Source organism: Prinia subflava, chromosome 8 (genome assembly GCF_021018805.1).
Source record: "Prinia subflava isolate CZ2003 ecotype Zambia chromosome 8, Cam_Psub_1.2, whole genome shotgun sequence".
In the NCBI taxonomy this organism is placed as follows: Eukaryota; Metazoa; Chordata; class Aves; order Passeriformes; family Cisticolidae; genus Prinia; species Prinia subflava.
This window is the reverse complement of record NC_086254.1, coordinates 17981181-17992716: the sequence shown is the minus strand read 5'-3', so window position 1 is coordinate 17992716 and position 11536 is coordinate 17981181. Positions and strand designations below refer to the sequence as shown.

General features: G+C 60.6%; 2 protein-coding genes across 7 annotated transcripts in view; one reads left to right on the top strand and one right to left on the bottom strand.

Annotated features, from left to right (window-relative positions):
- The first annotated feature begins 919 nt into the window (after positions 1-919).
- Positions 920-2192, top strand: LOC134553711 (uncharacterized). 4 transcript variants are annotated; one of them, XM_063403735.1, is made up of 3 exons: positions 920-1739; positions 1883-2000; positions 2096-2192. In XM_063403735.1, exons 1-3 carry the CDS (start codon positions 959-961, stop codon positions 2112-2114), a joined length of 918 nt encoding a protein of 305 aa, XP_063259805.1. In that variant the 5' UTR covers positions 920-958; the 3' UTR covers positions 2115-2192. The 4 variants fall into 4 exon arrangements, with proteins under 4 accessions (XP_063259805.1, XP_063259803.1, XP_063259802.1 ...); XM_063403733.1 differs by having other exon boundaries at positions 1883-1976; positions 2024-2138; XM_063403732.1 differs by having other exon boundaries at positions 1883-1929; positions 1977-2114.
- A 2677-nt stretch (positions 2193-4869) lies between these two features.
- LASP1 (LIM and SH3 protein 1) overlaps positions 4870-11536 on the bottom strand; it is a 42366-nt gene continuing 35699 nt past the window's right edge. Inside the window, exons 5-8 of one of the 3 annotated variants that reach the window (XR_010081152.1) lie at positions 10873-11023; positions 9403-9512; positions 5856-8095; positions 4870-5697 (exon numbers count right to left, since the gene is read on the bottom strand). Coding sequence is in view for 1 of the 3 variants with exons in the window: in XM_063403730.1 (XP_063259800.1) it covers positions 7922-8095; positions 9403-9512; positions 10873-11023 (435 nt within the window). In the remaining 2 variants the exon portion in view is untranslated. Of the gene's footprint in view, positions 8096-9402; positions 9513-10872; positions 11024-11536 lie in introns of all 3 variants that reach the window. The other 2 variants (XR_010081153.1, XM_063403730.1) reach the window with 2 other exon arrangements.

Here is an 11536-nt window from a genome sequence, read left to right as displayed (position 1 = left end):
TGCTGCCAAATTTTAGCAAAAACCCCGAGCCAGGAGCAAACCCCCCGCGGCAGGGCTGGGTCCTGGCTGGTGCAGGGGAACCATCCCTGCCCTCTGCGGCCTTTGGGGGGCTGCGAACCCCCCGGTTCCCTTCCCGCAGCCCTCCCCAGCCCCCGGGGCCTGCGGGACGGGGCTGCTGAGCTCTGTCAGCCCCGGGAGCTCCCGGGTTCACTCTGAAATTTCCATTCCGCGCGTTCCTCCCCGATCGCTCTCCCCTCGGCCCGCAGGAGAGGAGGCGGCCGAGAACGCGAAATTCCCGCAGAAATCCCTCCAGGAATGTCTCAGGCTCCCCATTCCCGGCTATTTTTGGAGCTGGGGTGAGGGAGCAGCGTTTCCTCCCCTCCGGGGCGGCTCGGGGGGAAATTCCCAGCCTGGAATTTCTCTCAGGATTTTTGCTGGCAGGAAATTCCACTCAGCCGGCAGCAGTGACCGCATCCAGCATTCCCAGGCTCTGAAATCTCTTTTTTTTCCCCCTGTGAACGCCCTCTCCTGAGTCACACCAGCGCATTCCAGCTTTTCCTGGCCCCCTGCTCTCCCTGGGTCCCGCTCTCCCACACGGTTTGTGCGGTGCTTCCGTGGAAGGGGCGCAAATTTTATCCTATTTTGGGTATTTCGGGTGTTCATTGCTAAAAAAAATATATATATATATATAAAAAATATAAAATATAAAAAAATATATAATATATATAATATATAAAATATATATTTATAATATATAAATATATATTTATAATATATAAATATATATATTATATATATATATAAATATATATATAGTATATATATATTTATGTATATATAAATAAAACCCTGGGAGACACCAGGAATGTGAAATTTTTGCCTTCTAGGAGGGTGAAACTTCCAGTCCCTGCCCGTGAGAGGCGGTGGAAGGGCAGGGATTGAAGGAGAGGACAAGAAAATGTCAAAAAAGGACAAGAAAAATCCTCCTGCTGCCCCCAACACCTCCGCAGACATCTCCAAGCAGGGCAAAAATGGAGCTCTGAAATGTTCTTTCCATCCCACGGGAATTTCCATGGTGTCAGAAGCGCTCCCTTCCCTATCCGAGGCCTGGAGCTTCCCAGACACCAGAGAGGGCCCCGAGGGAGGCTGGGGACACTCAGGGACCCTCCCAAGGGGACAGGAGGTGGCAGGGACCCCTCCCCAGGGGCTGCTGCTCGTGCTGGGGGACACGGAGGAGCCTCAGCCTCTGGAATTCCGAGCTCTGGACATTCCTGGGATGTCCCGGAGCCCTCGGAGCTCAGGGAATTTGTCCCTGGAGCCGCGCGTCCCCCACCCTGCAGTGCCACCAGCAGCCATCCTCCCTCTCCTTGTCATTCCTCTTTATTCCGCTTTATTCCTCTTTATTTCTCTTTATTCCTCTTTATTCCTCTTTATTCCTCTTTATTTCCTCTTTATTCCTCTTTATTCCTCTTTATTCCTCTTTATTCCGCTTTATTCCACTTTATTCCGCTTTATTTCTCTTTATTTCTCTTTATTCCGCTTTATTCCACTTTATTCAGCTTTATTTCTCTTTATTCAGCTTTATTTCTCTTTATTCCGCTCCCTGGGCGCTGCTCATCAAAATCAGAAGCGATTTCCTGAAATTCAGCCCAGACGAGCGGCCTGGGCACAAAAAAAGGGGGGACAGGACCCTCTGCCCCCCCCCGGGGACACCGCGGGCGTCACCGGGGCCATCCCGGGTCCTGGCAGGGGGAAGGACACCGGTCCTGGCAGGGGAAAGGACGCAGGTCCTGGCAAGGGGATTAGCCGGGTCCTGGCAGCGAGAAGGACACGGGTCCTGGCAGGGGAAAGGACACAGGTCCTGGCAGCGAGAAGGACGCAGGTCCTGGCAGGGGGATTAGCCGGGTCCCGGCAGCGGGAAGGACACGGGTCCTGGCAGGGGGATTAGCCAGGTCCTGGCAGCGGGAAGGACACAGGTCCTGGCAGTGGGAAGGACACGGGTCCTGGCAGGGGGATTAGCCAGGTCCTGGCAGCGGGAAGGACACAGGTCCTGGCAGCGGGAAGGACACAGGTCCTGGCAGTGGGAAGGACACAGGTCCTGGCAGGGGGATTAGCCGGGTCCCGGCAGCGGGACAGCCCCTCGGAGCCCCCTCCCGTGTCCCCCCATTCCCGTCCACGGCTCGGTGACCGCTCCGTGCTCCGCGCTGGGCTCGCAGGGGTTAACGCTGTTCCAGAAGGCTCCGAGGGACGCGAACCGGGCGGAGGCTGCGGGAGAGAAGGAGAAAGAGAAAGGGGAGAGGGGAGAGGGCGGTGTGAGCCGGGCCCGGGGCCGCGGGGGCCGCGGGGGCCGCGGGGGCCGCGGGGATGGAGCTGGAGCAGCTCCGTGCGGGGATGGAGCAGCTCCGTGCGGGGATGGAGCAGCTCCGTGCGGGGATGGAGCAGCTCCGTGCGGGGATGGAGCAGCTCCGTGCGGGGATGGAGCGGGGATGGAGCTGGAGCAGCTCCGTGCGGGGATGGAGCGGGGATGGAGCTGGAGCAGCTCAGTGCGAGAGAGGCGGGGATGGAGCAGCTCCGTGCGGGGATGGAGCTGGAGCAGCTCCGTGCGGGATGGAGCAGCTCCGTGCGGGAGAGGCGGGGATGGAGCAGCTCCGTGGAGGAGGAGCGGGGATGGAGCAGCTCCGTGCGGGCCGCAGCCGCCCCCGACCCCGGGACCCTCCTTTGGCCCCTCAGGATCCCTCCCGGCTTCTCCCGGAGCTGTTCCCTTCTCCCCCTCTCGGGAGCCGAAGCCAGCGCGGCCCGTGCTGCGCAGAGCGGCTTTTCCCAGCGGGGACAGCCCGGCAGCGCTGAGCGGCCTCTGCTTTGTAAATCCACCCCGGTGCCTCCTTCGGGCCCGGGCGGCCAAAACCAACAGCACCGACCCCGAAAATGCCCCCTGAAATCCGCACCTGGCGGGGCTCGGAGCTCACCTGGGCGCCCCCGGGCTGGCGAGGCCGCGGCAGAGCCGCATCTCCCGCGGCGGCTCCTCAGAGCATGTAAATGATGTAGGACAGGATCACCAGGCCGATGATGGCGAAGAACATCAGGATGAAAATGTCCAGCATGGCGAGGGAGGGCCGGAGGGAGGGAGACAAGGAGGGAGAGAAGGAGGGAGGAGCGGGGCAGGGGCTGCGGGCGGGGCTCCGGAGCTGCGGGGGTTCAGGCGGGGCTCCGGGCAGGGCTGGGGGGCTCCGGGGCTCCGGGCAGGGCTCCGGGCAGGCTCTGGGGCTCCGGGCGGGGTTGGGGGGCTCCGGGCAGGGCTCTGGGCTACTGGACTGGGCTCCGGGGCTCTGGGCAGGGCTCCGGGCAGGGCTCGGAGCTCCGGGCAGCGCTCTGGGGGCTCCGGGCAGGGCTCCGGGGGCTCCCGGGCTCCGGGCAGGCTCTGGGGCCTCCGGGCAGGCTCCGGGCCGGGCTCTGGGGGGCTCTGGGCTCCGGGCAGGGCTCCGGGCAGGGCTCTGGGGGCTCCGGGCAGGCTCCGGGCAGGCTCCGGGCAGGGTTCCGGGGGGCTCCGGGCTCCGGGCAGGGTTCCGGGGGGCTCCGGGCTCCGGGCAGGGTTCTGGGGGCTCCGGGCAGGCTCTGGGGGGCTCCGAGCTCCGGGCAGGGTTCTGGGGGGCTCCGAGCTCCGGGCAGGCTCTGGGGGCTCCGGGCGGGGTTTTGGGGCTCCGGGCAGGGTTCCGGGGGGCTCCGGGCTCCGGGCAGGGTTCTGGGGGGCTCCGGGCAGGGTTCTGGGGCTCCGGGCAGGGTTCCAGGGGGCTCCGAGCTCCGGGCAGGCTCTGCCCTCCCCTCCCCTGCCCTGCCCGCTCAGGATGCGGAGATGATGCCGGAGCTGACGGAGCCGCGTTCCAGCGGGGATGCGGCGATGCAGCCGCGCCCGGCCCAGCCCTGGAAGGGAGCGGGGGGCTCGTCCTGCCCCTGCCCCTCCTCCCCAAAGCGCTCCCCACTTCAGGGGGGCCCGCGGGGATGTGGGGGCAGCTGGGAACGGGCCCGGCCTTTGGGGAAAGGAGGGAAAAAATGAGAAAAAAAAAGAGAAAAAAATGAGAAAAAGTTGAGAAAAAATGAGAAAAAAAAGAGAAAAAAAGAGAGAAAAAAGAGAGAAAAAAGTGAGAAAAAAGTGAGAAAAAAATGAGAAAAAAATGAGAAAAAAATGAGAAAAAAATGAGAAAAAAATGAGAAAAAAATGAGAAAAAAATGAGAAAAACGAGAAAAAATGAGAAAAAAAGATTTAAAAAGGATAAAGAAATGAGAAAAAATGAGAAAAATGAGAAAAAAATGAGAGAAAAAATGAGAAAAAAAGGAGAAAAAAAGGAGAAAAAAGGAGAAAAAAAGGAGAAAAAAGAGAAAAAAAAAGAGGAAAAAAAAAGAGAAAAAAAAAAGAGAAAAATGAGAAAAAAAGAGGAAAAAAAAAAAAGAAAATAATGAGAAAATAATGAGAAAATGATCCCACCAGAATCACCCCAAATTCACCTTTCCCGGTGCTCTTTCGCCTTCCCTGGCACTGCTGCTTTGTTTTTTCCTTCCCTTTGTTTTCCTCGTCCTTTTTTTATTTTCCCGGAGCTGTTGATAAACACCACCCTTCCCCACACACCTGCCGGGGTTTTGTTTTTAAACAGCGCTGAAAAAATCGCACCTGCAGCCGCTGAATCCCCAGGGCTCCCGGAAACCCCCGGGCTCTCCAAAAAAATAAAAAATGGGATGAGCCAAGGAGATAAATCCCAGGCTCAGGGGAGATGAAAAGCCCGGCTCTGGAACCTCCCCCAGTCCCAAAAAAGCAGGAAAAAAACCCAAAAAACGGCCGGAAAAGCGGCCACAATCAAAACCAGCACAATCAGCAGGTAAAAATTAAACTTTTATTTTCAGTCTGAGTAAACCGGGAAGAGAATTGGTCGGGTTGGTCCATTCTGAGGGGTTTATTTATTTTGGATAAAAAGGCCAAATAATTTATTTAATTTTTTTTTAACTGGTGGGTGCTGAACCCAGGAAGGACACAAGGACAAAATTCCAATCAAGCGACGGATCCCGAGGAAAAAAACACGTTCTAAGCTCAGCACTGAGACCAGGGAAGCTGGGATGGACGAGGTCTATTTTACACATGATGAAAAGCAATTATTCAGCTTTTTAATTGTTCTTCTTCCTTGTGTTTGGGTGATTTTCTTTTTTTTGTTTGGTTTTTTTTTTTACTCTTTATTTATTTATTTTAAATACAGGTTTAGGTGCTTTATTTTTTCAGCTATGAAAAAAAAAAAAAGGCAAAAAAGTGCATAAAGTTGAGAGAAAAGGCAGAAATGAAGCAATAAGAGGTTTGTTTCCAATGGTAGAGGGGTGAAAGGGGCACGGGAGAGGGGAGAGAATTTAAGGACAACGCTTCTGAGGGAGGATTAAAAAAAGGTCCGTATCCCAAAAAGGGAATTTCCTGTGTTATTTGGTCCGTTAAAAAAGGGTTTATTCACATTGGTGCTCCCGCCCCGATTCCCAGAATGTGATGAAAAAGAGAATTTAGCAGGGGGAGGCGGCTCCCCCTGCCCTTGTGCTCCCTGTTTTAGCACCAGGCCTGGACAGCCCCTCCTGTCCTGTGTCACCGCTGTCCCTGTCCCTGTCCCCACCCCGCTGTGGCCGCAATTCCCTTTTCCCGGGGGTCTCTGTCCCTCCCGGGGGTCTCTGTCCCTTCCCGGGGGTCCCCATCCCTCCCGGGGGTCCCTGTCCCTCCCAGGGGGTCTCTGTCCCCTCCCCGGGGGTCTCTGTCCCTCCCGGGGGTCCCTGTCCCTCCCAGGGGGTCTCTGTCCCTCCCGGGGGTCTCTGTCCCTCCCCAGGGGTCCCTGAACCTCCCGGGGGTCTCTGTCCCCTCCCAGGGGTCTCTGTCCCTCCCAGGGGTCCCTGAACCTCCCGGGGGTCCCTGTCCCTCCTGGGGGTCTCTGTCCCCTTCCCGGGGGTCTCTGTCCCCTCCCGGGGGTCTCTGTCCCCTCCCGGGGGTCTCTGTCCCTCCCGGGGGTCTCTGTCCCCTCCCCGGGGGTCTCTGTCCCTCCCGGGGGTCTCTGTCCCCTCCCCGGGGGTCTCTGTCCCCTCCCGGGAGTCTCTGTCCGTCTCTGGGAGGGAGGGAGGGAAAAGAGTCCCCAAGGATGTCCCCAACAGGACCAAGGAATGTCTCAAGCTTCACAAAAATGACAAAAAAATGACAAAAAAATGACAAAAAAATGACAAAAAATTCCTCCCGCTGCCCCAACACCTTCCCGGGCATCTCCAAGGGGGGGAAGGGGCGGCTTTGGTCCCTCATTCCCGTTTTATTCCTGTGGGAATGGCAAAGGCGGTGCCACCCCCGGGAGGAGCATCCCGGCCCCGCGGGGACACCCCGATGTCACCGGGGGGATTCCCGCTGCTCCTGCCCATTCCAGTTTGACCCGGGCCTGTCCCGTTCCAGTCTGACCCGGGCCTGGCCCACCCCGGGACCCCCGGGACGAGGAGGGGACGGGGAGTGGAGGTTTTGGTCCAGGACAGCAGCGCGGAGTGATTGGTACCAAAGAGCGCCAGGGTGAGAGGGACAGGGTGGGGCCACAGCACCCAGGGGACAGACAGCCACACTGGGGACAGACAGCCACCCTGGGGACAGTCACCGTGGGGATGGACACCCTGGGAACAGTCACCCTGGGGACAATGAATCACTCAGGGGACAGTCACCCCAGGGACAGTCAGTCACCCAGGGGATGGACAGTCACTCTGGGGACAGACAGTCACCGTGGGGACAATTAGCCACCCTGGGGACAGTCACCGTGGGGACAGACAGCCACCCTGGGGACAGTCACCGTGGGGACAATCACCCAGGGGACGGACAGTCACCCAGGGGACGGACAGTCACCCAGGGGATGGACAGTCACCCAGGGGATGGACACCCAGGGGACAATTAATCACCCAGGGGATGGACAGTCACCCAGGGGATGGACAGTCACCCAGGGGATGGACACCCAGGGGACAATTAATCACCCAGGGGATGGACAGTCACCCAGGGGATGGACAGTCACCCTGGGGACAGTCAGTCACCCGGGACGGGCCCAGGGTGGTGGCAGCACTCCGCACTCAGCAGGAGAAAAGCAGGAAAATCCCGGGTGGGAGGAAAAAGATCCCCCAGAGGACTCTGAGATTCCAGCCTGGAGCGAGCTGGGGATGCAGGGGGCTCATCCCAGTTTGGGGGGCTCATCCCAGTTTGGGGGGATCATCCTAGTTCAGGGGGGGGCTTATCCCAGTTCCAGAGGGGATCATCCCAGTTCCAGAGGTGCTGATCTCTGCTCCAGGGGGCTCATCCCAGTTTGGGGGGCTCATCCCAATCCAGGGGGCTCATCCCAGTTCAGGGGGGCTCATCCCCCTACTGGGGATGGATCCCGAACTGGGATGGGAGAGGATCCCGAACTGGGACAGGGGTGGATCCCAAACTGGGACAGGGGTGGATCCCGAACTGGGACAGGGGTGGATCCCGAACTGGGACAGAGGTGGATCCCGAACTGGGACAGGGATGGATCCCAAACTGGGACAGGGCTGGATCCCAAACTGGGATAGGGCTGGATCCCAAACTGGGATAGGGCTGGATCCCAAACTGGGACAGGGCTGGATCCTGAACTGGGACGGGGCTGGATCTCGAACTGGGACAGGGATGGATCCCGAACTGGGATGGGGCAGGAATCTGGTCCTGACTGGCCTCTCCCTCCCTTTCCTGGATCCCGGAGCCCCTCAGGACCGGGACAGCCCCAGGCCTTTGACCCCCACCCCCGCCCGGCCCCTCGGGGCCACCCCGGAGCAGAACCGGCCACAGAGGGGACACGGGGACACCACGGGGACACCACGGGGACACCACGGGGACATCACAGGGACGCGGCTCGGAGGGCGGGGAGGGGACACGGGCTCAGATGGCCTCCACGTAGTTGGCCGGGAGCATGCCGGTGTCGCCGGTGCGCTCCACCGTGCCGTACATCCAGCCGTCGTCGATCTGCTGCACGTTGATGATGGTGTCACCGTCCTGGAATGACACCTCGTCCTCGTCCGCAGCGTTGTAATCGTAGACGGCGCGGAAACGCTTCTGTGGGGACACGGGGACATGGAACAGGGGACACGGGATGGTCACAGGGGACATGGAACGGTCACAGGGGACAGGGAACAGTCACAGGGGACATGAAACAGTCACAGGGGACATGGAACAGGGGACACGGAACGGTCACAGGGGACATGGAACGGTCACAGGGGACAGGGAACGGTCACAGGGAGCACGGAACGGTCACAGGGGACATGGAACAGGGGACACAGAACGGTCACAGGGAGCACGGAACAGTCACAGGGGACATGGAACAGGGGACACGGAACGGTCACAGGGGACACAGAACGGTCACAGGGAGCACGGAACGGTCACAGGGGACATGGAACAGGGGACACGGAACGGTCACAGGGAGCATGGAACGGTCACAGGGGACATGGAACAGGGGACACGGAACGGTCACAGGGGACACAGAACGGTCACAGGGAGCACGGAACGGTCACAGGGGACATGGAACAGGGGACACGGAACGGTCACAGGGGACACGGAACGGTCACAGGGAGCACGGAATGGTCACAGGGGACATGGAACAGGGGACACGGAACGGTCACAGGGGACACGGAACGGTCACAGGGGGCATGGAACGGTCACAGGGGACATGAAACAGTCACAGGGGACAGGGAACAGTCACAGGGGACATGAAACAGGGGACACGGAACGGTCACAGGGGACACGGAACGGTCACAGGGGACATGAAACAGTCACAGGGGACACGGAACAGTGACAGGGGACATGAACAGTGACAGGGGACAGGGAACGGTCACAGGGGACATGGGGGTGGGTCACTGTCACAGCCCCGGGGGACACAGGGGGCATGGAACAGCCCCAGGGGACACCAGGGGGATGGCATGGCCACAGGAGACACTGCCACAGCCACAGGGGACAGGGAACAGCCCGAGGGGACACAGGGACAGCCCCAGGGGACACAGTGGTCACTGTCAGAGCCCCAGGGGACGCAGGGGGCGATGGCATGGTCACAGGGGACACCAAACAGCCCCAGGGGACACGGGGGTCACTGTCACAGCCCCTCCCCGGGGACAGAGGGGTCACAGCCCCTCCTGGGGGGACAGAGGGGTCACAGCCCCTCCCTGGGGGGACAGAGGGGTCACAGCCCCTCCTGGGGGGACAGAGGGGTCACTGTCACTGCCGCTCCCTGGGGACAGAGGGGTCACAGCCCCTCCCGGGCTGGCTCCGGGGGGGGTCTCGGTGCCAAAGCCAGGCCCCCACCCCTCCCCAGGGCCTGTCCCGGGGCTGGGGACACAGAGGGACCCCGGGGTGGCACTGGCCGCACTCACCCCCCCTCCGGCCGGGGCGTTGCGCTGGGACGAGGCCGGAGCCGCCGGCTCCTTGTAGCCGTAGGACTGAGCTGGGGACGGCTGCGGCTGCTGCTGGTGGTGCTGGAAAACTGGGGAGGGAAAGGGGAGACTGAACTGGGAATGGGGAGGGAAAGGGGAGATGTGAACTGGGAATGGGGAGACTGAACTGGGAATGGGGAGGGAAGGATGGATCCTAAACTGGGAATGGGGAGGGAAGGATGGATCCCGAACTGGGAATGGGGAGGAAGGATGGATCCTAAACTGGGAATGGGGAGGGAAGGATGGATCCCGAACTGGGAATGGGGAGGGAAGGATGGATCCTGAACTGGGAATGGGGAGGGAAGGATGGATCCCAAACTGGGAATGGGGAGGGAAAGGGGGACTGAGCTGGGGTGGGGAAGGGGAGACTGGGGATGGGGTTTAGGTGGATCCTGAACTGGGATGTGGCTGGATCCTGAACTGGGATGTAGAGGGAAGGATGGGTCCTGAGCTGGGATTTAGATGGATCCTGAAGTGGAATTTGGCTGAATCGTGAACTGGGATGGGGGTGGATCCTGAACTGGGATGGGGGTGGATCCTGAACTGGGATGGGGGTGGATGCATCAACTGGGATCTGGCTGGATTCATGAACTGGGATATGGCTGGATCCCAGACTGGAATCTGGGTAGATCCTGAACTGGGATGGGGCTGGATCCATGAACTGGGATGTGGCTGGATCCCAGACCAGGCTGTGGCTGGACCCCATCCCGTGATCTGGGGCGCAGGGGAGCCCCCAGCCGGGATCTGGCTGGATCCCAAACTGGAATGTGGCTGGATCCCAGACCGGGCTGTGGCTGGATTCCAAACTGGGATCTGGGTGGATCCATGAACTGGGGTGTGGAGGGAAGGATGGATCCCAGACTGGGATTTGGGTGGACCCCAGCCCGTGGTATGGGGGCACAGGGGAGCCCCCGGCTGGGATTTGGGTGGATCCCAGACTGGGCTGTGGCTGGATCCCAGACTGGGATCTGAGTGGATCTATGAACTGGGACCTGGGTAGATCCTGAACTGGGATGTGGCTGGATCCCAGACCGGGACTGGGGGTGCAGGAGAGCCCTCGGCCGGGATTTGGGTGGATCCCAGACTGGGCCGTGGCTGGATCCCAGACCAGGCTGTGGCTGGATCCCAGACTGGGATCTGGGTAGATCCATGAACTGGGATCTGGCCGGATCCATGAACTGGGCCGTGGCTGGACCCCAGAGTGGGATCTGGGGGGATCCATGAACTGGGCTGTGGCTGATCCCAGACCAGGCCGTGGCTGGACCCCGGCCCGTGATCCGGGGCACAGAGGAGCCCCCGGCTGGGATTTGGGTGGATCCCAGACTGGGATTTGAGTGGATCCCAAACTGGGATCTGGCTGGCCCCCATCCCGTGGTCCGGGCCGTGGAGGAGCCCCGGCCGTGCCCTCACCGGCGGCCCCGGGCTGCCCGTGCTGCTGCTGCTGCTGCTGCTCCGCTCGCCGGTAGCCGCCGCTCTCGGGGGACCCGCGGCGCTCGGGCTCGGCCGCCTCGCCGGGGCTGGGCCCCATCCGGCTGCGCTCGAACTCCTCGTGGTACTTGATCTGCAGGAGGGACGGGGACAGGGATGGGGACAGGGGACAGGGATGGGGACAGGGGACAGGGGACAGGGATGGGGACAGGGGACAGGGATGGGGACAGGGGACAGGGATGGGGACAGGGATGGGGACAGGGATGGGGACAGGGATGGGGACAGGGGACAGGGGACAGGGATGGGGACGGGGACAGGGATGGGGACAGGGATGGGGACAGGGGACAGGGGACAGGGGTGGGGACAGGGGACAGGGGACAGGGATGGGGACAGGGGACAGGGGACAGGGATGGGGACAGGGACAGGGATGGGGACAGGGACAGCCCCGGGATCACAGACTCGGGAATAGCCACAGTGACAGGGACAGTCCCAGGAACAGCCCTGGGAGCAGGGACAGCCTCGGGAACAGCTTCAGGGGCAGGGACAGGAGAAAAAACAACCCCAGGATGGGCTCAGGAGCAGAAACAGCCCCAGGAGCAGCCCCAGGAGAAAAAACAACCCCAGGACAGGTTCAGGAGCAGCCCCA

What these genes read in the sequence shown, in the direction of transcription:
- LOC134553711 (XM_063403733.1), top strand. Translation starts at nt 959, where the DNA reads ATGTCAAAAAAGGACAAGAAAAATCCTCCTGCTGCCCCCAACACCTCC. An exon ending in CGTCACCGGGGCCATCCCGG is followed by an intron (nt 1,740 to 1,882) that starts GTCCTGGCAGGG and finishes AGAAGGACGCAG; the next exon opens with GTCCTGGCAGGGGGATTAGC. An exon ending in TGGCAGCGGGAAGGACACAG is followed by an intron (nt 1,977 to 2,023) that starts GTCCTGGCAGTG and finishes GGGATTAGCCAG; the next exon opens with GTCCTGGCAGCGGGAAGGAC.